Here is a 25,822-nt window from a genome sequence, read left to right on the forward strand (position 1 = left end):
CTGCTCGGTGTCAGCAGATGAGGGAGGTGAGGGGTCAGCAAGAAACACGGGACTGACGGGCTCCAGGGAGATGCTCAGGCAGGAGGAAGGCCCCCACCTCTCCCCCCGTGGCCTGTGCTGCCTCCTGGTTGTTCCAGCTCCCTCAGGGCTGCAGTTCAGCAAACTGAGCCACGTGGGGTGCTCAGTTCCTCCGTGGCCCTTCCAGGTTCAAGACAGAAGTGAACTACGACACGCTGGAAGTGCGGGACGGCCGCTCCTACTCCTCCCCCCTGATCGGGGTCTACGACGGGACCCAGGTGCCCCAGTTCCTCATCAGCACCAGCAACTACCTCTACCTCCTGTTCACCACTGACAAAAGCCACTCTGACATTGGCTTTCAGATCCGATACGAAAGTGAGTGCGGGTTCTCGGGGTCGTTCCGTGGCATTCCATGTTCTCCAGCAGCACAGTGGCCTCAGTCAGGGGCCCCTGGGATCTCCTTTTCCCTGTGCCAGGCAGTTCTCACTGCTCAGGGGCTGGGGAGGGAGAAGCTGCACTGCTTTGTGCCAGTGGAGGAGCAGTTTCTGCCTTTTCTGGAATCCTGGGTGGGAAGGGACCTCAAAGCTCACCTTGTTCTAACCCCTCTTTGTGGGCAAGGGGCACCTTCCACTGGACCAGGTTGCTCAGAGCCCCTTCCAACCTGGCCTTGGCCACTCCCAGGGATGGGGAGCCCACAACCATCGACCAGCTTGGCTGTTTATAGAGAGTTTTTCAATTTTTATTTTAGGAGGCAGGGATGAGTTCCCAGAATCCCAGAACATCCTGCCGTAGATCCCACAGGGATCGTCAAGTCCAGCTCCCGGCCCCAAGAATCCCCCCAGTTCCTCTCCCTATTCCCCCTCTCACTTTGGGGGTAACCTGCAGGGTTTGGGGTGAGCTCTGGGAGGGGCTGAGCAGTGACTGAGGCTTTGTTGGCACAGCTGTGAAGCTCCAGTCCGACCACTGCCTGGATCCCGGGATCCCGGTGAACGGGCAGCGCCACGGCAACGATTTCTACGTGGGAGCCCTGGTGACCTTCAGCTGTGACTCAGGATACACCCTGAGTGACAGCGAGGCCCTGGAGTGTGAGCCAAACTTCCAGTGGAGCCGCCCCCTGCCCAGCTGTGAGGGTAAGGGCACATCTGCAGGGGGGGCAAACCCCGCCCTGGCACATCTGGCAATCTCCCAGTGACATCTGATCGTGGGTTTTGTTGGATTTTGGGGGACTGGGCTTTGTTTTGCCACCTGGAAGAGCCGATGGCCCTCATTAGGGGGTTGTCTGAGTGGTTTTGTTCTCTCTCTGCCCTGCCTGCAGCTCTCTGTGGAGGTTACATCCGTGGCTCCAGTGGTACCATCCTGTCCCCAGGCTTCCCCGATTTTTATCCCAACAACTTGAACTGCACGTGGACAATAGAAACATCCCATGGAAAAGGTGAGGAGCCTCCAGCTTGGAGCAGTTTGGGAGGCCTGAAGGATGGTGGTGAGTGGGAGAGAAGCTGCTCCCTGTGTAAACCAGTTTCTCTCAGTAGTGATGGTGCCCATGGGCTTGGCCAGTTCTGCCACCACCCAAACCTTGTCTCTGGATAAGATGCAGAGGATTTTGGTGTCAGAACTAGTCACCCTTTCAAAATGGAGAGGATTAAGAGGGGAAGGTGGTTCTCTGTCAACCACAATCTGTGGCAGGTGTTGTGTCCTGTTTCAGACCTTTGTGGCAGTATCCTGAAAATCGGGAGAGAGAGAGAGAGAGAGAGAGAGAGATCTGTAGATCCAAATATCCTGAAATGCAGCGTTTGGGTGCCTGGTAATGGCAGGAATGTCCCACAGAGGAGGGAGGAGCTGCCACTGCCACCCCTGCAGGAATGTTTGGTGGCCCTTTCAGGCTGATTTCCCTTTGCAGTGCTGGGTCACTGTCTGTGGAACATTTTACAGCTGGAGAAGTGGGAGCACGTGGGAAATCATTCCCTGACATGGGATAGGACCTGGGCTCTCAGTTCCCAGCTCTGCCTCTCCCCTTTTCCCACCACCCAGGAGTATTTCCAGTGCAAATATGTTCAGGCCAGGCTCCCTGTGCAGGCCAAGCTCTTGCCTATTAGAGAAAAAGTCGAGGAAAAGTATCACTGATGATCAGAGAGCAGGTTTGATGAGGGGAGGGGGGTAATTCCTCACGATCCAGCAGCAGCTCCTGGGCTCACACAGAGGATACAAAGCCTTTAGATGACTTTCTCACTCTTCCATAACTCTCCTGTCGTACCCGATACCGGCACGGCGGGAGGGCTCATGAGCCAATTTGCCAAATTCCATTTGTATTACAGCAAATAAACTTGTCAATGAACAGCACAGTGCATTAAGGGAACCATCACATGCTGGGAAAAGTGTTCTGTGGAGTGGCTGCAATCCACTCTCCAATTAATCCACTCTGCCTGGGCTCCAGCTCTCCGGTGAGACACTGTGTTATCCCGGAGCCCAGCTCAGCCCAGAGCACCAAACTGGCTCTGTGTGACATGAGAAAGTGCAGCTCTGATGGCCTGGCTGCTTTCATGTCAACATCAGAGGGAATTCTTCAGGCCAAGGCTGGAAAAAAGCACGGGTTTTTTTTGGCTGGCAGGGATTTGTCTGTAAATCCAGGGGTGTTTGTTCTCTGGGCTGTGGGAGATGCTGCTGGGGCTGGTTCAGGGCAGAGGGAACAGCCCAGCCCTGCCAGCAGGGCACTGTGGGCACTCCTGGACCATCCAAACCACTCAGCCTTGGCTCTGAGCATCCTGGACTGCCCTGTGGACTGCTTTCCACAGCATCAAATTATAACTGAATATTCCATTTATCCCTCCCTCTATCCGAGTGCTTGTTGAAGGTTTGCTGGTCACATGGAAGCGTTTCCTTCCAAGCAATGGAGGTCAGAGAGGCTGGAGACCAACACAAAGCCTTTCCCATGGGACTGGGAGGCAGGAGGGCTCACAGGAACATCCCAGCTTTATCCCTGTGCAGCAGCTCATTGCACCTTGGTCACCTTCCCTGTCCCAGGCAGAAGGATTTGAATGACCCAAAGCAAAAGGGCTCCTCTTGACTTTGACAATTCCTTCTTTATACCCAAGTAAATATTAAATGGAGCCTGACAGAACATTTTTGGTTCCACTGGTGCCCCTGCAAAATTCCAGAGAGGCAGGAAGCTTCCAATAGTTTCCAAGTGTTTATTACTCCTACCAGTCAACTGAAAATAGATCTGACCTGTGAGTGAGATGTGGGGAGGGCAAAATGTCTTTAATTCTCCCTGTTTATCATCTGAGAGGAAATTCATGCCCTCAGTTTTACCCAACCCAACCTAAGGAACAGAAATAATATCACCCCCCAAAAATCAACCCAGCACAAGGGCAGTTCAGTCCCCAGAGCTGGAGGACTGCAGGTTTTTTAAGGTTAAAAACTCCAAGCACACGAGGAGATCCAGTTAAGGGCTGTGGAACTGTTGCCATAAGGGCTAATTATAAACTCATTTTAAAGGATTTGTGACCGATTAAACCTTTGCTCTGGTCTGAAATTTACTGTGGCACAGAATGTCTCTGCAAACACAAGGTTGGTGTTTTGGTTGTGTTTTTTTTTTCCTTCCCATTCTCTGCAGAAGAAACAGCAAAACAAATTATAGGGAGAAGAAATCACTTTGAAGCTCTCAGATTAAAAATAATAGTCTCCCTTTAAGCATTTAAATACCTTTAAAATTAAGCTGCTTTTAAACTCAAATTGTAGAGCTTGTGAGGCCATAAAGTAACTCAGTGTCTGCAGTGACATAAAAAAAACTGTTGGAGCAGCCAAGTTGGGGCAATTAAGGGACTTCTGTGCTGGCCACGTGTGGGATGTTCCCAAAGACCTGGGAGGGGAGAACCTGGGAGAGGCCAAAAGTTCCTCCCAAGGGGCAGTGGAGGGGCAGGAGCTGATCTGTGAGCAGGGACAGGACAGAAGGGGCTTTGGGAAAAGGAAAACCACAGCAAGGAAAATCAGAGAGTGCTGGAGTTGTGTAAATGTGTTCCCTGCTGGCAGCAGAACTGTTCAAACTGCTGCTGGAGGGATGTGTGGGATGTGCAGGATGTGTGGGATGTGCAGGGGTGTGTGGGATGTGCAGGGGTGTGTGGGATGTGCAAGATGTGTGGGATGTGCAGGATGTGTGGGATGTGCAAGATATGTGGGATGTGCAAGATGTGTGGGATGTTTAGGGATGTTTAGGGATGTGTGGGATGTTTAGGGGTGTGTGGGATGTGTGGGATGTTTAGGGATGTGTGGGATGTACAAGATATGTGGGATATGTGGGATGTGCAGGATGTGTAGGATGCGTTGTAGGGATGTGTGGGATGTGTTGTAGGGATGTTTAGAGATGTGTGGGATGTTTAGGGATGTGCAGGATGTGCAAGATGTGTGGGATGTGTGGGATATGTAGGATGTACAAGATGTGTGGGATGTGTGGGATGTTTAGGGATGTGTGGGATGTGTGGGATGTGAGGGCTGTGTCTCTCCACATGGATTCTGAGGAGGGTGAATCCCAATCCTACACAATCAGGGGCTCAGGAGCCCTGCCCTGGGCGCTCAGAAGCCGAGCTGAGATATTGGGCTGAAAAAAAGCCATATAAATGCAAAGAGGCTTTTTATTGCTCGCCGTGGCTTTGCCTTGTTAACTCGCTGTGACGAGGATGTGACAGGGGTTCTGATCTCAGGTCCTGCCTGCCTTTGCTCCCTCCAAGCTGTTGCTGCCATTTTTTGTTGGTTTTTATTTATTTTTTTTTATTTTTTTTCCCCTTCAAAGATGGAATTATTTTCCACACAATAAGTGTTTCTAATGGCGTTTGAATTCCAGCATGAAAAAAAATCGCCTCGCTGGAGGCTCCTGCAAAACCCTGAAGTGCTTCCCATTCTGTGTCTGGAGGTGTGAAGGATACTTTAAGTAATCCATTACTCCTTTCTAGCTCATTTACAAAATGCAGCAAGGTCACAGCCTTCTCCCAAAAAATGTTTCAAATTGTTGAAATTGAATCTGGGAGACGAGACAAAATACTCGTCCCATGTTTGGCTGCTCTTTCTGTGGCTGGGTCTGTTGTGGGGTTTGTTTTTGGCAGTGTAATGTGAATAAAAGTGTAGGATTTTCTTGGAGCAACCTGCACTAGTGGGAGATGTCCCTGCCCATGGCAGGGGGGTGGGATTAGACAGTCTTGAAAGTCCCTTCCTACCCCAACCATTGCATGATTTTGTGATTCAGTCCCATCACGGGAAGGCAGGGAAGGTCCCTGCAGTTCCACCACTGACACTCTTCATCTTCTGCAAGAGCCTCTCTGACCTTGATACTTGGCATAAGTCCTATTTTTCCAGGTATGAATTCCTTCTGGAACATGCTTGTTTTCAAGTCCTCACAGCTACAGCTCTTGCTGCTCTTGCTCTCTATTTAAAGGTCAACACTGGTCTAATAAAACACCTCTCAGAGCTGCCAGGCTGCTCCTGCTGCTGCTGCTGCTCCTGCTGCTGTTCCCACATTCCCGAGGCACAGGAGTCCCACATCCCCACTGCCTGGCTCTGTGCTGGGCCTTGTCCCACACCCTGGGGTCAGGTTTTTTACCTGTTTTGTTTCTAACACGATTTTCCGTGGGATGTCCCCCCTCACTGAGCTGGGAATGGGGGTGGGCTCGGGGAGAGCCGCGGGGACCCCGGGAGTGAAACCACCTCTGCTCCTCCCTCCCCTGCAGGTGTGTTCTTCACCTTCCACACCTTTCACCTGGAGAATGGGCACGACTACCTCCTCATCACCGAGAACAGCAGCTTTGCCCAGCCCCTGCAGCAGCTGACGGGGTCCCGCCTGCCGGCCCCGCTCAGCGCGGGGCTCTTCGGCAACTTCTCGGCCCAGATCCGCTTCATCTCCGACTTCTCCATGTCCTACGAGGGCTTCAACATCACCTTCTCAGGTGAGAGCAGTGCTGGGGGAAGAGTTAATCCCTTCCCTTCCCTGCAGATCACAGGATCACAGGACGGGTTGGGTCGGGAGGGATCTCAAAGGTTCTCCGCTTCCCACCCAGCCTTGGAGCCTTCCAGGGATGGAGCAGCCACAGCTTCTCTGGGCAACCTGTGCCAGGGCCTCCCCACCCTCCCTTTCCCATTATCCAAGGGTCATCTCTCTATTCCAGGTATTGCCTTTTAGGGGACAAGGAGGAGAGGGGAGAAAGGGTGAAAACCTGGAATAAAATCTGGAAAAGCAGAGATGGAGGGGGATTTTTTTTGAACTGGAACTTGCTGCTCTTGGGCATCCACGTGGGATTTTTGGGCTGTGGTTCCTCAGTAGCATCATCCCGATGGTCCTGTGCCATGAGCCATCCCCCAGTGGAGTTTTCTTTCAGTGGAGGAGTTTTCTTTCAATGGAAAACACACTGATGCCCATTTTGCCCTTGGCCATTTTGTTTTCATTCCCTCTCCGAAGAGTTCCATGAATAATGTGATATTTGTTCTCTGCTTCCAGCCTGGCCCTGGGCCCTTGCAGGGATGGGGCAGCCACAGCTTCTCTGGGCAACCCATGCCAGGGCCTCCCCACCCTCACAGGGAAGGATTCCTTCCTGATATCCCACCCAAATCTCCCCTTTTCCAATATGAATCCATTCCCACTTGTCCTGTCCCTCCGGGCTCTTGTCCAAAGTCCCCTTTAGGCACTGGAAAGGGCTCCAAGGTCTCTCTGGAGCATCTCTTCTCCAGGCTGGACACTCCCAGCCCTCCCAGCCTGGCTCTGGGGCAGAGGCACATCCAGGACAGGCTGCAGAGGTCGGTCACTGGCTGAGCATCCAAGTGGAGCAGCAAACCAGAGGCACAGAGAGAGCCCAGACGGGTGATGGGAGTGACTCTGCCCTGCTCCTTGGCCAAGAAGTCCAGATTGCTCAGCACTGCCCTCCAAAAGATCCCATCTGTCCCAGCTTGCCATGCTGGAGAGGCTGTACCTGCTGCAGTGATTTTCCTCGGATAACCAGAGCAGGCTCGGGGGGAAAGAGGGACAGTGCTGCCCAGGGAGCTGGAACTGGGTCCAGAAACAGAGAGAGGAGGAGGAGGGGGAGGAGGGAGAAAGCAATGGACATACCTGCAGAGATTTAATTCCAGAAGTTCAGTCCTGTCACCCCCTTGTCAGCACTCCCTGTGTGGTGATCTCTGGCTGAAGGGCACCTGGTGCTTGACTGTGTCCTCCAACCTGAACTCCTGCAGAGCACTCTCAAGCATTTGCCTGTGCACACATTCCAGGGAATGTCAATCTTTGCTGCCTGAGTGCCCTGACAAGCCATTCCCCAAAAACAATCAGTTAAGGGACACGAGTTTATTGCCTGGGTGCTGTTCTTTAATACATCTCCGTGTCCTTCCGAGTCCTGAGGCCACAGCTGCGAATTCAGCACTTGGGGCTGGAAGAGAAATGCCCATTTTTATTGTGGGAGCTTCGGTGCTGACACACTCACTGAGGGACAGAGCTGTTGCCATAGATGCAGATAAAACCTGGTTTCCAGTGCCTTTGTTCTGGCCTCTGAAGTTCAGGGATTTGCATGTGATACTCTGTGGAAACCAGTCAGAGAATTTCCAATTAACTTTCGTTTTGATGAGGGGGAAAATGGCTTTTTGCCTTTCAAAAGCTCGCCTCTAATTATAACTCTGATTTTCCATGTATTTGGAGGCCACTTTCCTCTCTTGGAAAGCAAAGCTGGGAGCCAGTTATATTTTTAGCTCCCTTTACATGCATATATATATATATATATATTTATGTGCAGACTTTATACTTTGCAGGTCTGTTATTTTTCCAAAGAAACAACCCTCCAGAGAGGTTTGCTCTGACGTGTTTTGTGGTCAAAGCCCCAGTTCTGGCTCTCAGCCGAGATCCTACGTGACCTTTCTTTCAGCAGCAGCTCAAGTGTTTTCTCCTGCACTCCCCAAACAAGATGCTGCATCCATTCATTTCCAGGCTTAGTAATGGAGAGGCAGCAGGAATCCCACCGGGATCAATCCATCTCCGTCTGCCTGGAGCAGAGGGGGAATGACAAATCTCCATCGTGCTTTGTCACCCCTGGTCTCACCTGGCTGGTTGTGTGACAGCAGGGACAGGGAATGGGACTTGTTGTGTTTTCAGGGGGGGTTGAATTGAGGGGCTGAGACCCCCAGAAATCCAATTTCCCAGTCCAAGCCCCCCCTCCCACAACTCGCCCCAGTGTGAGAGGGGTTTTCCAGACACAACACAAGACTCAGTATGGGGGGAAGGGAATTATATTACAATTATTACACAACTAAATATTATAATACATTATAGACACAATCTTAACTCTCTCTCCTGTGGTAAAGCAATATTTACCTTGGATCAAATCTCTTTTCCCTCCAGTAAAAGTCCAGAAGGGAAGAAGGAAAGATCCTTTCCACTTTCAGAGCAGCAGTGTCTCTCCTCTTCCATGCAGCAGTCGTGGCTGGAGTTGTAGCTGGATCTCTCTCTCCATGGCACAGGGACAGGGAATGGAACCTGGGGTGGTTTTGGGGGGTTGAATCAAGGTTGAACATAGAGAGTGAGATCCAGGTGGGTCTTCATGGCTCAAATAGGTCATCCATCCTCGTGGATCCTGAGGTTCACAAAGCCCTGGAATCAGAACTTCCCTGCAGGTGAAACCAACACTTGGAGCTCCCTCCTCACCCTCGGGGTGAGGATGGAACGTGAGGCGTCACCGTTAACCCCCCCATAACCGTCTGTCTGTCCCTTCCAGAGTACGACTTGGAGCCCTGTGACGAGCCAGAGGTGCCAGCCTACAGCATCAGGAAGGGGCTGCAGTTCGGGGTGGGGGACGTGCTCACCTTCTCCTGCTTCCCGGGGTACCGGCTGGAAGGAGCCTCCCGGCTCACCTGCCTCGGGGGGAGGCGGCGGGTGTGGAGTTCGCCTCTGCCAAGGTGTGTTGGTAGGTGGTCATGTGCTTTCATTTTGCTTGGTTGGTCCCGCTGTGCTGGCTGGTTGTAGGTGGGCAGGGATGGGGGGGTGTCCCTCGGGGTGGGGGATGTCCCTTGGGATGGGGGATGTCCCTTGGGATGGGTGGCATCCCCCGGGATGGGTGATGTCCCCCCGGGATGTGGTCGCTCCGCTCGTGGAGGGGTCGGTGCAGGGATGGGGAGAGGGAGCTGGGATGAGCTGGGATGAGCTTTCAGCCCTGCAAGTCCTTTTTTAGCCCCTCCAGCCGTTAGTTACACAACAAATAAATAAGTCTGAGGCCGGAGGAGAGGGAGGATTCCTCTGCAGCACTGAGCTGGCTTCTGGCTGCCCTCCCTGGGGGCAGAGACCCTTCCCTGGCAGGGCTGGGGAGCACCCCCTGCCCAGCCCACGGCACCTAGTAAAGGAATAGAAGTCCAACTTCTACTGCAGAAAGGCAGGAGGATGCTCCAGGCCTTGGCAAAAAGATGGAACCCATTTTTTTGTTGTACAGTTGAAGCGGGAGGTTGTTCCGAGCTCTGGTGCTGCCCGGAGCCAGGAGGGATTTATCCAGAGCAGGCAGGGCAGGTCTCTCACCTGTTTGCAGCATGGCAGAGCCTGCCAGGGCCATTGTCCTGATCTGTGGGTGACCTTTGAGGGCCCTTGCAGAGCAGACATCCCCTCCAGAGCCAGCCTGGGCTCTCCTCTCCTCCCGCGGTGCCGAACGCGTTTCCCGTTCCCCGGCACTGCGGAATGCTGAGGTCACAGGGCTGCATCATCCTGCTGTGCCAGGCAGCTCTTCAGGGCATGAATAATAACCAGGCTGCAGATAAAGCTAATCAGGGGAACGGGAATCAAACAGAATCATTTACAAAGCTTTTCAAGCCGATCCTCAGAGCTCAGCCCTGCGTGGACACAGTGGCTGCCATTTCCCTGCTGCAGCTGGCTCAGAAGGGTTTGTGGTGACAGGTGGGGCTCTGTGGTGATGGCCCAGAGCTCTGGGCAGGGTGACAGCCCTGTCACAGCATCCCCAGCTCATGTCACAGCGGCCCCAGCTCAGATCTTTGTGCTCACCCTGGGTGGAGATGGAAACTGGAGACTTGCTCATTAAGATCACAGGAGATTTAATTGCTTTTCCAGGCACTCTGTATTCAGGTCCTGTTCTAGAGATGGTGGGGAGAGAACTGAGAGTGTTTTGTTCCTTTGTCCAGCTCCACTGTCCAGGGCAGGAACTCTCCACACCAGCTGCTGCTTCCAGCAGATCCCGGGTGCTGATGTGTCCGGCACCATCCCTGGGGAATCTGTGCCAAAGGAGGGCCCTGCTTTTGGTACATGGCAAGAGAGGAGGAGAAAGTCCCCCCCAAAGTGCCTCCTCTGGGTGTATCTGCTGCTGCTGCTTTGACCCTTCCTTGGGGGAGCAGCAGAGGCAGTGCAGGTTCCCTGTGGGGAGGTTGTGAGGCAGAGATTGTGTCCTCAAAGCTTGTCAGTAAAATATGAAATACAGAGGTGAGGGGTGGTTATTTTCCAGCAGCATTGAATTGTCATCTCCTGACATCCAGGACAGGTTTGAGCTCCGAAGCTGCCACCTCTTCCTTCTCTAAATGGCATCATTCTACCCAGTTTCGAGTCCCACAAACCTCCTGACTTCAAATTTGGCTCCAAGTCAGATGGTGTTTACAGTGCTCAGAGTGGAGGAGGAGGCAGGTCTGGAGAAGGAGGGGAGAAGTCTGACCAGGAAAATGTGATGGAGCAGGGTCAGACTGCAGGTTGTAGGGAACAACAACAGGGAAAAGCCTCTTTCCTTCTTGCTGAGTGCAGGAAGGAGTGAGGAACTGTGGCCTTTGGAGGAATCACGTGCATGTGTGGCATGGCCAGAAGGTCCATGTGGTTATTAAAATGTGCTTTTGTGTCTTGGTGCAGCTGAATGTGGCTCCTCTGTCACTGGAACCCAGGGTGTGCTGCTGTCCCCCAACTACCCACTCAACTACAACAACAACCACGAGTGCATCTACTCCATCCAGACCCAGGCAGGGAAGGGGATCCAGCTGAAAGCCAGGACCTTTGAGCTGGAGGCAGGAGATGTCCTCAAGGTAATTCAGTGAAGCTGCCCCTGAGAGCAAGGTCTGAAAGGGAAGGGATGTTTTATTTAATGGAATTAGGTGGGACATGACCTGGAAAATGCCACCCAGGCCCAGACAGGGTGATGATCCCTGGGACAGACTCGTAGCAGGACTGCTGACAAGCAGTCACTGCTGTGACATGAAGTGATTGCCACAGCACTCTGCAAGACAGCAGCAAAATCCCCAGGGACCCTCTAAACTTCAGTTCCTCCCTGCATAATTGCACAGGAAGAACTGGTAACACATGGGGAAGCTGGAGGGTTTTAGCTTTATTTTAGTACTTTTAAGAATCAAGGCTGATTTGTCCCGAAAAGGGGGTTATTTAAATGCAGAGCTCCAGACTCTTCAGTGTTGCCATAATCAGATTAATCTGCATTTACAAGCTTCAGGACTCTATGGAGGAGGAGACAAATCCAGGCTGAGTTTCTATTAAGCACAAAGCAATGGGTTTGAAGGAGGCATTAATATCACTGATGCTGAGCCATCTTCCAGGAACGCCTCTGTCCTTACTGAAGTGCCATATTCCTGCACTCCAAGAGAGCTGTAATCCACATATTTTCAGCTCACAGATGACTGGAAAGAGAGAAAGATTTCCAGTTAATGCAGAGACTATACTCGTTGTCAGAGGAATTATGTTCCCTCGCCAGGTTTGTCATCAACTTCTCATCTGCTTCCCGGGAAAGTTCCCATCGATCTCCACGAGCGAGGAGCTGCTCTTTGTCCTCACGGAGGATCCTGCTGTCTGAAAGAAAGGAAAAACCCCATTTGGGCTTTTTCTTAACTAATAGCAGGTTCAAGGCTCATCTGTGAGTCAGTCTGGGGAGAAAATGTTTTTTTCTCAGGAGCTGATTCTTTGCAAAGAGGGATGAATTCAGGAGACACAGCCCTGAGAGCAGAGTGAGCTCCATGTAAGGAGGAGGAGGTGGATTCTCCAGGGTGTAAATCCTGCTCCTCAGCTGAGCAGCACCGTGGAGTCTCATCAGGACAGACTCTTTATTTCACTTCAGAGGCTTTGTCCTTGTTTGCACTTGTGGATCATGGATTGGTTCGGGTTGGAAAGGACCTTAAAACCAACTTTTTCCACCCCCTGCCCTGGGCAGGGACACCTTCCACCGTCCCAGGCTGCTCCAACCTGCCCTTGGACACTTCCAGGGGTGGGGCAGCCACGTTCTCTGGGCAGTGCTGGTTTGGTCCCTGAAGCAGTGATTAAACCCAGGTTTTCAGTCTGTGTTTCTGGTCCCTCCCAGGTCTATGATGGCACCAACAGCTCTGCCAGGCTGCTGGGCACCTTCAGCCGCTCGGACATGCTGGGCACCAGCATCAACAGCACCTCCAGCTCCATGTGGCTGGAGTTCATCACCAACTCTGCCAACACCAGCAAAGGCTTTGAGCTGCAGTTTTCCAGTGAGTTTTAAGCCCACGTGCTCGTGTGGTGGGGTGAAGGGGTGTTTCTGTGCCACAGTTGCATGACCAGGGCAAAGATCCAAAAAGATCTTTTACCCTAAGAGGAATTGGAGTGTGGGAGATCACAGAATCCCAGGATCACTGAGGTTGGAAAAGCCCTCCCAGCCCCTGGATCCACCCTGTGCCCCATCCCCACCTTGTCCCCCAGCCCAGAGCACTCAGTGCCACATCCAGTCCTTCCTTGGGCACCTCCAGGGCTGGGCACTCCAAACCTCCCTGGGCAGCCCCTGCCAATGCCTGACCACCCTTTCCATGAGGAAATTCCTCCTGATGTCCAACCTGACCCTTGCACAGCCTGAGGCCGTTCCCTCTCCTCCTGTCCCTTGTTCCCTGGGAGATGATTGAACCTTTTCTGTGGCCATACAGAAATTCGGATTTAGAGCCGAGCCACCAGATTTCTGGGACCTCACTCAAACATTAATTAAAAAAACCCACTGATTTTCAATATGCTGCCTTTTGGGCTGTGTTAACATGTCCTGGCTGGGAAATACCTGATGCAGACAAACAGCTGCCCTTCCTCTCCCTGCAGGTTTCGAGCTCATCAAGTGCGAGGACCCCGGGGTGCCCCAGTTCGGGTACAAGGTGCACGACGAGGGACACTTTGCTGGCAGCTCCGTGTCCTTCAGCTGTGACCCCGGGTACACCCTGAGGGGCAGCAGGGTCCTGGGCTGCCTGACTGGCGAGAGGAGAGCGTGGGACCAGCCCCTGCCAACCTGTGTAGGTGAGACACCTCTGGCTCTTCAAACTGAGCATCACCTCGAGCCCCACCAGGGCCCTTTGTCCCTGCTTTGCTAACACATGTGTCATTACCTCTGATATTAATGCATTAATTAGAGGGTCCTGTGTAAGGCATCTTCAGGCTGAGAGCACTCCAAGCAGTTTTAACATGAAACATTCCTTTTTTGTTTTTTGGTTTTTTTTCCCACTCCTTGTCCTTTCACTTGGACATGTTAAACTTGAGTGGCACCTTCTGATAATGCCAGACACCAACGTGTGTCCAGGCACCTGCCAGCTCAGTCAGGCCTGTTTGAGAGCTGCTTGGCATCTGATCCCACTCTCAGACATTTTAATTCCCCCCCTCATCCTTCCTAAGCCAAACCCTGAGTTCCCTTTTACCTGGAGATCTTCTTGCTTGGAAGATTGTGGTATTATTGGGTGTCCAAATGAAGGGCTGTTGGGCTGGGACTTGACAGCTCCATCATGAGCTGTGTCCAGGACATGAGGAGGTTCTTGCACTCTCTCCAACCAACTCCACAACTGCCCTCGTGGTTGTGATGTGCCAGACACTGCCACTCTGTCCTCCCCTGAGTCAGGACCACTCCTGCAGTAACTCTTTGCTGAATTTTTTGCTGATTTTTGAGGTAAAAAGACAAATTTCTGTGATTTGTGTGCCTTCTTAACCTTCACCCTCTTTGCTCTGCATTTATTGTGTATGAGGCCGTGTCTGAGTTTCTTAAGAAAACCTTAAGAACTGAAAGTTAAAGAATTTTAATGCCTATGTTACAGAAATTACTCAAAATCCTCCCATTCTTTTGGAGTTCATTTACACAGACACATGTTGGGCTTCTTTGTTTTCCCACACTGATGAATACAGGCAGAAGACTTGAGCTGTCTCACCCCCCATGAGTAGATTGGGGGAACAGGATGCTCCCCACAGTCAGAAAGGTGGAGGGAAGCTTTGACAGCCCATCACATCTGCCCAGAAATGCAGAATTATTCTGCCAACTCAACCTTTTCGCTGAATTAAATTCCCTTTATCTTTGCTCTGGGGGCTTTAAGAATCCCTGGGAAGGGCAGGAAATACTCCCAGTTGTATTTGTAGGAGGAGATTTGTGTTGTTGCCCTGAATCTGCCCCCTGCCCCCCGTGTCTGTTCCAGCTGAGTGTGGAGGGACCATCAGAGGAGAGGCCTCGGGGCGGATCCTGTCCCCGGGTTACCCGACCCCCTACGACCACAACCTCAACTGCATCTGGACCATCGAGGCAGAGCCTGGCTGCACCATAGGGTGAGTGGGGCTTGGCTCTCTTGGCACATCCAGCTGGTTTTCCCAGAGCCACAGTTCCATAAAGAACGTCCCGTGGCTCGCAGGGAAGGGTCGAGCCCTGGTGCAGCTCCTGCCAGGCTGGGCAGAGTCAGGGATGGTTTGGGTTGGAAGGGACCTTAAAAATCATCCAGTTCCAAACAGGGACACCTCCCAACAGCCCAGGTTGCTCAGAGGCCCTGAGTGGCATCACTGCTCCTTTCTTTTCCCAGTTCCAGACAGGGACACCTTCCACCAGCCCAGGTTGCTCAGAGACCAGAGTGGCATCACTGCTCCTTTCTTTTCCCAGCTGTGGTGCCCTGGATGGTGCCACAGCTCCATGTGCTGCTGCTGCCTGTGGTGTTACCAGGTCCAAACAACACCCCAGAGCTCCTGTGGGCACCTACAGTGAGAGCTTCCCACCCCTCTCCTTATGGGATGTACTGAGAGTCAAACCTTTCCCACCACGTTGGTGTGGAATTCCCCAGCAGTGACACGATCCTGAAGTGAGGATGTGTGCAGGAAGTTGCAGGGAATCATCCCAGGAAAGGTTCAGGGAAGGTAATTCTGGGTGTGCTTCATCTCCCATGCAGAGATCAAACCCTGCAGGGGATGAGCTCTGCCCTGCTGTGTCTGGGAGAGGGAATGTTCAGGTGTGAGGGTGCCCAGGGGTGGGTGGGCAGCTGGAAAACTGAGGCCCCAGGGCTCAGCCTTCATCTCCTCCCTGCATTGTTGATTGTTTTAATAACACAGAGAGCACACACAAAGCCATTATCCTCCTGAAGGATGACTTGAGGTTGTTTCTAAACATCTGCTCTGTGCAGAGACCCGAGACCGTTCCCTCCTCCTGCTCCTCTGACTCCTCTTCCCACCCTGTTGCCACTTCCCTGTTGGAAATGAGTTGGAAATGGAATTTGTTCATGAGTTATGTGGCTCTGGGTAAGGATGGGATTGAGGACATTTGGCTGGTGAGGTTGGTGCAGTCCCCAGCAGAGCCCAGGCAGTTCCTGCTCCGTGATCCTTCATCTCTGATCCTGCTGCTTCCCCACACGGATGGTTCCCAGCCCTGCTCTGTGTGTGCCCACATATTTCAGCCCAGCTAAAGCCATTTGAGACAGAAAACTGGAATGTTTGGGCAAGTAAAGCTTTTACCAAGTGGTGGGGCTTGAGGGGGAGAGAAATGGAGCTTCAAAGTTCTGTTTCACAATAATCCTCTTCTCCCACTGTCCTCCCACTGCAGTTCCTGGTGCTTGTGACCTGTGCCAGCCCCATTTCAGGGGCTGTTCCACCCTGCATTCCTTCACTCTCAATCCCATTTTATCTCCCAGTTTGTCTTCCTTGCTGCATCACCCCCATCCTCCCTCCAGTGGAGCCTGTTAATCGGGTTGAGCTCTGTGGTGCTTTTAGTCGATGGGTTTCTGCTGGAGATAGATTTGGTCCAGTATTTTCATTTTTATTTAATGCAGAAATTCCCTCCATTAGCTCTGCCCTTTGGAATGGCTCAGTAATGGATGGTTTCTGGGGTGAGCAGCCAATGCAGCTGAATTGCAACTTCCAGTTGAAATCTCCTTTATTTTTATTCTCCAGTAAAAAGATTCTGAAGATTTTTATAGGACAAAGCAGACATGAGACCCTCCTTTCCCCCCATCCAACGGCTGCCTCAGGCTTGGCTCATGTCATCCCTAAAATCAGGGAGCAGAGGAGAGATTTTGGATCAGCCAAAGGCTTGGAAGGGGCCAAGGCTGAAGTGAAAAATGCTGGGTGGTATCACAGCAACACACCTGGTGACCCTTCCTTCCCTTAGAGGTGAGAGCTCCCTTCTCCTGCCCCTTTTATTTGCCAGCTCAGACAGAACAGATGATCTCTGGGGAGTCCAGAGAGCACATTTTCAGCAACTTCATTTTTATGGTAATCCATTGGAAAAATAATCCTCTTCACGCATGGTACAATTGTATAAAGCTCTCATTTATAACTTACATGAAAATTAATCACCAGAGCTTTTTGAATAAAGCTGTATCTGCACACAGCACGAGGGGAAGGGGAGAGGGAGGCGAGACAGAGAGAAAAATGAGTCTGCACTTTATTGCCATGAAAGTTAAAGGGTTGCACTCGGAGAGGGGATTAATTTTGTGCCTGTGCAAACACCCTCGTGCATAAACATCACAGGGGAAGGGACTGGGTTCGTCTGGGAGACTTTGGGGAGGGGGGGAGAAGGAAGGGAGGGGAGGAGGAGGATGCCAGGATGCTCCTGAGGAGCTCCAGGTGGGATCCCAGCCCTTTGCTGGGATGGGGGATGGCAGCAGAAAGCCCCCCCAGGTGGGTCAGTGGGGTTGGGGGGTGCTTTGGGAAGAACTGGGGCTAAAAGGGCCCCTGGGGAAGAACTGGGGCTAAAAGGGCTCCCCAGGGGTTATTCAGGGCAGAGCTGGGCTCTCCTCTCTGTTCCTTGCTGAGCTGGCAGAGCTTTCCCTCCTTCACACAAATATATATGGATATATGTTCCCAATTTCTGATTTGCTTTTTGCTGCATTTTCATGCATGTAATTGGGATTGTCAGAGCACAGGGATAAAGCTCTCCTCCTCTCCACTGCCTGCTAAGCCAGTGTCTCTGCCTTGTCCCTGCTGGGAACAGAGTCAGGCTGAGAGAAAACTCACAAGTGGCTGTTGAATAGATGGATTTGCTCCAGAGAACACCAGTTTTCTCCATAAAATCTGATATTCCAACAGTCTCCTGGGCCAACTGGCACTGAGTAACCTGTCCCTGGCTCACCTGGACGTGGTGCTGTGCTCTCCTCCCAACAGAGCTTTGCCTGAAGTTGGTTCTTCCAAACTGAACGAGGGGGGTGAGGTTCTTCAGGCAGCCCTGGCCCCACGGGGAGCTGCTGGTGGCAGCTCCAGGCTGTCCCCCCAGCCCAGGTCACCCCCTGGCAGCATCTCCCTGGCTCCAGTGACTCCAGCCCTGGGTTTTTCCAGCAGTTCTGGCTCCTTGGGCCCCCTCTGCCTGAGCACAAACGTCACCAGGCCGAGGCAGCCGTGGAGAACAGCTCTGCACCATCCATCCTGATTTTCTCTCCACTCTGCCTTTGCCTTTCTCTTTGCTCAAGGTCTCTGCTGGGTGGATTTATGAGTCAGCTCTTCAGGTTTCTCCCAGCTTCTGTGGGCATCATTTTGTTGCAGTGGGGGCTTTTTACCCCCCCTCCCCTTTTTATGGTTCTCCCTGATTTATTTATGTTTGCCCCGGATAAATGGGAAAGCAGCCAAGTGAATTCTTCCTCTGTGGACTGTCAGGGTTTTAAGCACAGTACCTGCTGGTTTTATTTTGTGTAGATGTTTTCCCTTTATAGGTTTCTGTCCTCATTTCACGCTGGGGTGGCTCAAGTTGCCTGGTTTTGTTGTGTCAGAGAGTCTTTCCCCCTATGATAATGGGGCAGTCACAAACAGGGGCAATTCAATGCCTCCTCTTCACTTGGCATTTGAAGTGCAGGAGTGGAAGGGACTGATCCCTGACCCATCACCTGCCTCCCCAGGGAGGTGATCGTGGCCCCAAACCTGCCAGAAATCAAGGAGTGTTTGGACAAGGCTCCCAGTGGCAGGGTGGGATTGTTGGGGTGTCTGTGCAGGGCCAGGATTTGGACTTGGATGATCCTTGTGGGTCCCTTGCAGCTCAGAACATTCCATGATTCCGTGATTCCAGCCTTTAGCTGGTGGCTCCCTCAGCCTTTCATGTGTGGCAGCTGCTCATTGCAATGTCTGAGCCCCTTTGGTTGTAAAACCCACAGTCTGTTCTGGTCAGGGACATTTTCACTGCCCATAACGGGCTTTTGGACCTTTACCTTGTTCCTGAAAATGCTTTCAGGAGAGATCAGTGATTCTGTTTGCTCAGGAGAGGACCCACTTCCAGGGCTGCTCAGGATTCTCAGAAGGAAGGTTTCTCAGAACCTGGTTTCTCAGAAGACATTACTGTTCCTGCCTGGGCTGGTTTTGGTTCATGGATGTGATTTATCAGGGAGGAACTGGGGTTGGGTGAAGGACCGACGCAGTTATTCCAGGCTGAGCTGTAGATGAGGGAACACGTTCCCTGTGGGCCAAACCACCTCAGGTTGGCACCCAGCACATTCCTGACCCTTCCAGAGCTGTCTGTGGTCTGACTTGCAGTTGGTTTTGCCCCCCCAGGCTCCACTTCATGGTTTTCCACACCGAGGAGTTCCACGACGTGCTGCGGATCTGGGACGGGCCGGTGGAGAAGGGGATCCTGCTGAGGGAGCTCAGCGGGTCGGGGCTCCCCGGGGACGTGCACAGCACCTTCAGCTCCCTCATCCTGCAGTTCAACACTGACTTCTTCACCAGCAAGCAGGGCTTTGCCATCCAGTTCTCAGGTGGGCAGGGGAAGGGCCTGGGTTTGGAGCCGTGGGAGGACACTGAGGGCACTCGGTGTGTTCAGCTGGGGAAGAGGAGACTGAGGGGAGACCTCAGTGCAGTTCCAATTCCTGGGCAGGGGCAGAGGAGGGGCAGGGACTGAGCTCTGCTCTGGGGGAGCAGGGACAGCACCCAGGGAATGGCTGGAGCTGTGTCAGGGCAGGCTCAGGGTGGATCTCAGGCAAAGGTTCTTCCCCCAGAGGCTGGTTGGGCACTGCCCAGGCTCCCCAGGGCAGTGGGCACAGCCCCAAGGCTGCCAGAGCTGCAGGAGGGTTTGGCTGATCCTCTGGGGCACAGGGGGTGACTCTTGGGGATGGTCCTGTGCAGGGCCAGGGTTGGACAGGATGATCCTTGTGGGTCCCTTCCAATTCTGTGCTTCTGTGATCATCCTCCAGCCCTTTTTACCCTGTGAGGGGGCACCTGAGGGGCTCTGAGCTGGAGAAGCCCCCCTGGTACAGAGGGAGGGTGTGGAGGGCTGGAAATCCCCGTGTCTGAGCCACCCAGCCTCCTGCACCTTGATCAGCACTGGCAGGGAGGGAAGCTCTGGGCTGGCAGGAGGAGAAATGGGCCTGTGCAGGGCTGAGGGTTGGACTGGATGCTCCTTGTGGGTCCCTCCCAGCTCAGCCTATTCTGGGATTCTGTGATTCCCTCATCATATCCAGCCCCAGCTTTGCTGAGCAGAGGTTTCAGGTCCCCCCAGAGTCGTGCTGGGGGGGTGACATTGCAGTGAGCAGTGGAAGGCACTGTGTGTCCTCCAGCTCTGCCAGTGGAGTGCAGACTCTGCAAATAGAGTTCAAACTGCAGTATTTTGTCCTGGCAGGTGATGCCTTGCTCCCCCCTGCTCCAGTCACCTCCACAGTGCTGACTTGGCAGGGTGGAAGACACAAGAAGGAATTACAGCTCTTTTCCACCACGTTGCCCCAGAGCTCTGGCTGCCACCCCTGCTGCTCTGAGAGCTGCTGGGCAGTGGGCTCTGAAAACCAAGCCTGGTTAAAAGCCCCCAGATTGGCTGCCCTGAGATGAGAGGCAGGTCACAATCAGCTCTGTTGGCTGAGGGGGTGCTGCAGTCTGGCTCTGCCTGAGCTCAGCCCTGCAAACACATTAATTCCAATTATATGGGGGTGACACATTCCAGCCTTCACAGGGGGTTCCACGAGGCACCTTGTCCAGTAACCAACCTGCAGGTGCTGATTTTGGAGCTGGTATTAAACAGGGAGGTGGGTTTGGTGACTGATGGTCTGACCTTCCTGGCACTCAAACACATCCAAGCATTATCCTGCCTCTCCCAAGTTCTTCTCCATAGCTTTGTGTCCAGCCTGCCTTGAGTGGCTGGGGGAGCCAGACAGCAATTTGGGGAGAATTTCTCCTGGATTTTAGGCAGAGGGAGAGCTCTGTGTCACCCAGCCCAGCTGGGCCATCCCCTTTTTTTTTTATTTTGCCAGGCTTGTGTCTCATCCTGCTGGGCAGGACCAGCCTGGGCTGTGAACTTGCTTATCTTCAGCTGCACAGAAAGAGAGGGGATTTCCTCTGGCTCTTTTGAGAGCAGCTTTCTCTAAACTGCCTGGGTGTAATGGACTCTCATCAACTTAGCAGGAAATAAGCTCTGCTCTGCTGCCTGATCTGGAGCTGGGCTTTATTGACCGCTCCTGCTCAAAGCCTTTGTTCACCAGGTGTGACTAAGTAGCCAGCCCTAAGCCCAGGAGTGAACAGTTTTTGGGATCTTATGAACTTTAATGAGGTATAGAAGCTTGCAAAACTTCTTTACTCCAGGACTTTGCCCCGCTGGGCAGCAGCTGAGGTGCTGAGCTCAGGGAGCAGTGAAGTTGTGCTGCCTGTCCCCAGCTGGGAAGGAGCCCAGGGGGGACATCTCAGACCTCAAAGAGATGCAGCAGCAAGTCTGGGAGGGAAGCACGTGCCTTTCTGAAAGGTCAGGCTTGATGCTTCACAGGTTTTGAGGCTGCATTTCCTCACCACTCAGGGGAAGTGAGAAGTGCTGGTGGATGAGTTGATTTTGCAGCCCGTGCCTGACACAGAATCCTACAGAGCTGCCACGGGACATCAGTGGGTGTGTGGATCACTGAGTGCACAGCAAACCTGCCCTCTGTGCAGTGCAGAACTTGCTGCTCCCCAGAGCCTCTTCCAGCTGCAGTGGCAGATGCTCAGAGCAAAGGAAAAGTCAGTTTTTGCTTGTGGGGAAACTCTGTGGGATAGTGGAGGAGGAGGAGGAGGACGAGGAGGGATGGAGGAGAAGTCATGGCTTGGGTGTGTGTGTGAGGGCAGAGACTGGGTCCAGCTGCTGTAGGAAATAAATAGAGATATATTTATGTGCTCTAAGCCTTGCAGCAGATAAAGGTGTGTAATATATATTGATTTACTCCTCAGTTTCCACTGCCACGTCCTGCAACGACCCGGGAATTCCCCAGAACGGGAGCCGGAGCGGGGACAGCAAGGAGGCAGGAGATTCCATCACCTTCCAGTGCAACCCGGGCTATGCCCTGCAAGGGGAGGCCCAAATCACCTGTGTGCAGGTGGAGAACAGGTTTTTCTGGCAGCCAGACCCTCCCTCCTGCACAGGTAAGGACACGCAGCCACCCCCCCCCGACCTCCCTGCCCCTTCCCATTCCCAGGCTTCTGGACCTGGAGGTCCCACCTGGTCCCAAGAGGTGCATTTCCAGGTGTGCCTATCCCACAGAACTTTCTTGGGTTGATCCCTGGAGTGTCTGGGACAATGAGGATCTAGTTCATGCTGGGAGCTCCCAGGACATGGTGCAGTGGAAGGGATGATATTTAACCTGACAAGGCCAAATTAGAGGCTCCTTTAAAACTCAGGTTGGTGGGGAGGATTGGGGCCGTGGGTGAATCACTTCTGCATGAGGAGACAGCAAACTCTGCCATGAGAAAGGGCTTTCTGACATTTTCTTTGAGCTCATACAGGAATAAAAGAAGCTCCTAAAAGGGATTCTTTTTAATACATCCAAAACCCAGTCATGCCAAGCACTCTAGAGCAATAAACACCAAATTTGCTGGCCAATTAAATGCCAACCACAAATGACTTTACCTGTAACCTTCATTGCTGCTTGGGCACTGTTACCCCAAGCAAGAAAAACCAATTAATTCACTTTCTAACATCACACTTCATGCCCAGGGTCTGTGCTGCAGGAGGACTTGGGTTCTGAATGACTCTGGATTGAGTTTGGCACCTCCTCAGCCTCCCAGAGACAGTTCTTTTAATCTTCCCAGGGCTGTAACTAAATCATGGTGTTGGATGTCGTGCCCATCTCTTCATTTTCCCGTGGAGTTTTCCCACCAGGAGCTGAACTCTGAGTCCTTTGCAGAGAAAAGCAGCCAGTGCCTTTATCTTGGAGTGAGATGAGTTCCCACAGGTCACCTCCTGTTTGACCTGGAGTCATAAACTCCGTGAAGAAGCTGCAAACAACATCCTGCTCCTTCCCTTCTCCAGTGACAAAGGGTTTGGAGGAGCTAATCAGTGGCCAAATACCAGTTTTACAGGAACTGGGGGGACAGGCTGCCTGGTTGGAGCTTGAGCTGGGAAAGGGTGTTAAATTGAAAGCTTGGATTTTACATATTTAGCATTTCAAATGGATTTTCACATCTTTGCACGACTTCCTCGGTCCCCGAACGACGTGGGCTGAGCAGGAGCCTCTGCTGAGGCAGCCCCAGGAGCTTTGGGGTATTTGAAGTTTGTATCCTGGCCAGCTCCAAACAGCAGTGGCTGAGATCATTTGCTGCTTTGAATCCTTTGGAGACCAGGGGGTGGCATTTTCAAAGGAATCGTCTCCCTCGGGCTTTTCAAACACGAGCCCTCACACTTTGGTTTCTTCTGGATTTTCCCCTGAGTGGAAGGGGAAGGTACCCTTGGGGTTCAGATGAAGGTGAATGGACACAGAATAGGTGCTTGTGGTTCTTCCAAGGTGTTTGTGGGTGACCCTCAACCAAATTCTTTCGTGTCTGTGCTGTGATTTCCTTGTCTGTCCCAGAGGGATAACAGCCCTCCCGTGACTGGACTTGGGGCCCTGGGGGAAAGTCTCTGGTTTAATCTCCACTGTGACCTTTTTAGACCAGCCCCACTGTGTTTTACCCGATGTCTGGAGATTCTTGTGTGTTTACAGGCTTTAGGAAAGCCCACAGGATAAAAATAGAAAAATACCAAAGCCCACACGTGCTCACTCCTTCGTGGAACCTGGATTTGTTCCATCACTTTTGCCCCATCCCAGCTCATTTCCCACCCCTTTGTTGCCTTAGGCTGGTGTCAGACCCCCGAGTTTAACACAGACTGTGCTCCCCTCCCTCTCCCCCCATCCCAAATCTGGGAGGATTGATCTGAGCACCAGGGGAACCTCAGAGCATCGACCCTCCCGAGGAGGCTGCAGAGAGGCTGACAGCAGAAAATCACTCCTGTTTGCCACGGTGGAAACACAAGCAGGCACTTCCAGCCTTAAAAAAGTAATAATTGATTTTTCAATCAGCTTGCCATTTAATGTGTTGGTAACTGGAATAAACATGAATGAGCCATTAGGCCCAGACAACATGTTTGCACTTGGTTAGCAACAGATTGGGGCCGGGAGCTGCCTAAAGGAATGCAACAGAAAAGCATAAAATAACTCTCTGTCCCTGTGGTTGCTCACTTACAGATCTCAGGAGGGTTGTGGTGGCATCCCTGGCTCTGTGTGTGTGTGTTCCCCCTCTGGAATGACCTCTGGGAGAGCCACCACAACCTCCTGTAACACAGGACTGGGACTCCAACACTCCCGTGGGTCCCTTCCAGCTCAGGATATTCCAGGATATCTCAGTGTCAGCTGCCTCCCTGGCACCTCACCTATCCACAGCTCCCTGCTTTGCCTTCCCTGCACCTCACCTGCTGGTTTTTCAGTCTCTGTGACACAACCCCTGCCCCCTTTGCCTGTTCTTTGTGTTTGCAGCTCCCTGTGGAGGGATCCTGACGGGCCCCTCGGGGGTGATCCTGTCCCCCCAGTACCCCGAGCCCTACCCCCCTGGCAAGGAGTGTGACTGGAAGCTCACGGTGTCTCCAGACTATGTCATTGCCCTGGTGTTCAACATGTGAGTAGCCAAGGGGTTGGGCACCCTCTGGGGCTGTCCCTGGGCACGGGGAGGGGGCACCAGGGGCTGCAAATCACTGTGCAGGAGCCAAACCAAACCTGGTGGGATGATCCCATATCCTGGGCAACCTGTTCCCAGGCATTAATCTGGGAACATCAGATTAACATCATATCTCAGCTGCAGCTCCTCTTTGACATGCACAGTTTTTACACAGTGTTTGTGTGCCAGAAGCATCCCCTCAGATCAGCTGCTTTAACAGAACATAATTCTGCCAAATATTGTTTTAGTCACCAAAAAAAACACCCTGGGAGGAAACATATTGGGTAGTTTTAATTCTGAAATACCTTGCTGAGAGGGCTTATTTAAATTTAACTGTGGTGCAGCACATGCATCTGTGGGATGGAGTCAGGAATGTCCAGCCCATCAGGAGTTCTCCTGCTCCAAGCACTCCTTTGGTTTTGCAGCTTCAGCCTGGAGCCTGGCTATGATTTCCTTCACATCTATGATGGCCCTGACTCCCTGAGCCCCCTGATTGGGAGCTTTTATGGCTCCCAGCTCCCCGAGAGGATCGAGAGCAGCAGCAACAGCCTGTTCCTGGCGTTCCGCAGCGACGCCTCCGTCAGCAACACCGGCTTTGTCATCGAGTACACAGGTGAGGGTGGGCACCTGGGCACACCTGGGCACGCCTGGGCACACCTGGGCACACCTGGGCACACCTGGCCTGGCTCACTCAGCAAACACTGGCACCTTCCCTGTGCTCTAATCAGGTTAAAGCAAAGCTGGACCGAGTGGGAGAGGCTCGAGGTGCCGTGGGAGCCTCTCTCCAGGAGTCATCCCGAGGTTCTGCCACGACCAAAACACATTTAAGAGGCATGTAGGGAAAATGGGGAATTCTGGAGGCTGGAGAAAGAGCCAGGGTGCATAGATAACATGAACACAGCTAAGACAGCAGCAGAAAAGGGCTGTGGGATCTGTCACGAGTGGCTGCTTTTTTGTGGGACTTTCATGAGCAGAGAAGAAAGTCTTTACTTTTTTTTCTTTCAAGAAAATCAAGGGAGATTCCCAGAAAACATTCCTTTACTGTCCAGGCTGTATTGTGTATAATATTTCTTGCTCCACACTGAAATCAAATAGTTCTGTCTCTGGTGAGCAGAAGATGCCACTTCACAGAATGAGAGTGGTTTGGGCTGGGAGGGACCTTAAAACTCCTCCAGCATGAGGTCCCCCTTGAGCCTCCTCTTCTCCAGGCTGAGCCCCCCCAACTCCTTGTGCTCCTGGTGCTCCAGCCCCTTCCCCAGCTCCATTCCCAGCTCTGGACACGCTCCAGCTCCTCCAAGGAGGTAAAGGAAGGAGGGAGGCAGTAAAACAGTGTGGTGGCCTCAGCTGTGGTGGTTGGAGAGATCCCCGGGTGTTTTTAGCTCTGGAAGGAGCTGGGAAGTGACAGACCTGGCACTGCTGGTGGGGAGAGGGGGAAGGAGAAGGCGGCTTTGGCAGGTGCACCCCTTGTTTGTGCCTGGAGTAGGTGGAAGAAGGGAGTTGTTACGAGCTGGAGTAAAAATCTGCTCTGCAAAAGCGGGATCTGACGAGTCAGAGCAGGGAGAAGGAGCAAAAACTGGGGGATGGAAACAGAGCTGGAAAGAAACGATTCCTCCAGCCTGCTCTGGGCTGCAGGGACTGGTTTGGAGCGTGGGGAGAACAGCTCCAGGTGTTCTGTGGAACTGGGCTTGGCCTCTGGTGCTGGAGAGGTGAGGGGTGACCCCAGGAGCACGTGGGGGTTTGGGT

The 25,822-nt window shown here is 52.7% G+C and overlaps 1 protein-coding gene across 3 annotated transcripts in view; it reads left to right on the forward strand.

The window, feature by feature from the left end:
• The window catches only part of CSMD2 (CUB and Sushi multiple domains 2), a 284,784-nt gene that overhangs the window by 152,302 nt on the left and 106,660 nt on the right, over positions 1-25,822 (forward strand). For all 3 annotated transcript variants that reach the window (XR_010425057.1, XM_064635158.1, XM_064635159.1), the window contains 13 exons: positions 206-393; positions 960-1,148; positions 1,334-1,450; positions 5,733-5,948; positions 8,751-8,939; positions 10,865-11,034; positions 12,312-12,468; positions 13,058-13,249; positions 14,407-14,533; positions 18,719-18,921; positions 21,344-21,535; positions 23,902-24,040; positions 24,505-24,692. Coding sequence is in view for 2 of the 3 variants with exons in the window: in XM_064635158.1 (XP_064491228.1) it covers positions 206-393; positions 960-1,148; positions 1,334-1,450; positions 5,733-5,948; positions 8,751-8,939; positions 10,865-11,034; positions 12,312-12,468; positions 13,058-13,249; positions 14,407-14,533; positions 18,719-18,921; positions 21,344-21,535; positions 23,902-24,040; positions 24,505-24,692 (2,267 nt within the window). In the remaining variant the exon portion in view is untranslated. The remainder of the gene's footprint in view (positions 1-205; positions 394-959; positions 1,149-1,333; positions 1,451-5,732; positions 5,949-8,750; positions 8,940-10,864; positions 11,035-12,311; positions 12,469-13,057; positions 13,250-14,406; positions 14,534-18,718; positions 18,922-21,343; positions 21,536-23,901; positions 24,041-24,504; positions 24,693-25,822) is intronic.

Source organism: Pseudopipra pipra, chromosome 24 (assembly GCF_036250125.1).
Source record: "Pseudopipra pipra isolate bDixPip1 chromosome 24, bDixPip1.hap1, whole genome shotgun sequence".
NCBI lineage: Eukaryota > Metazoa > Chordata > Aves > Passeriformes > Pipridae > Pseudopipra > Pseudopipra pipra.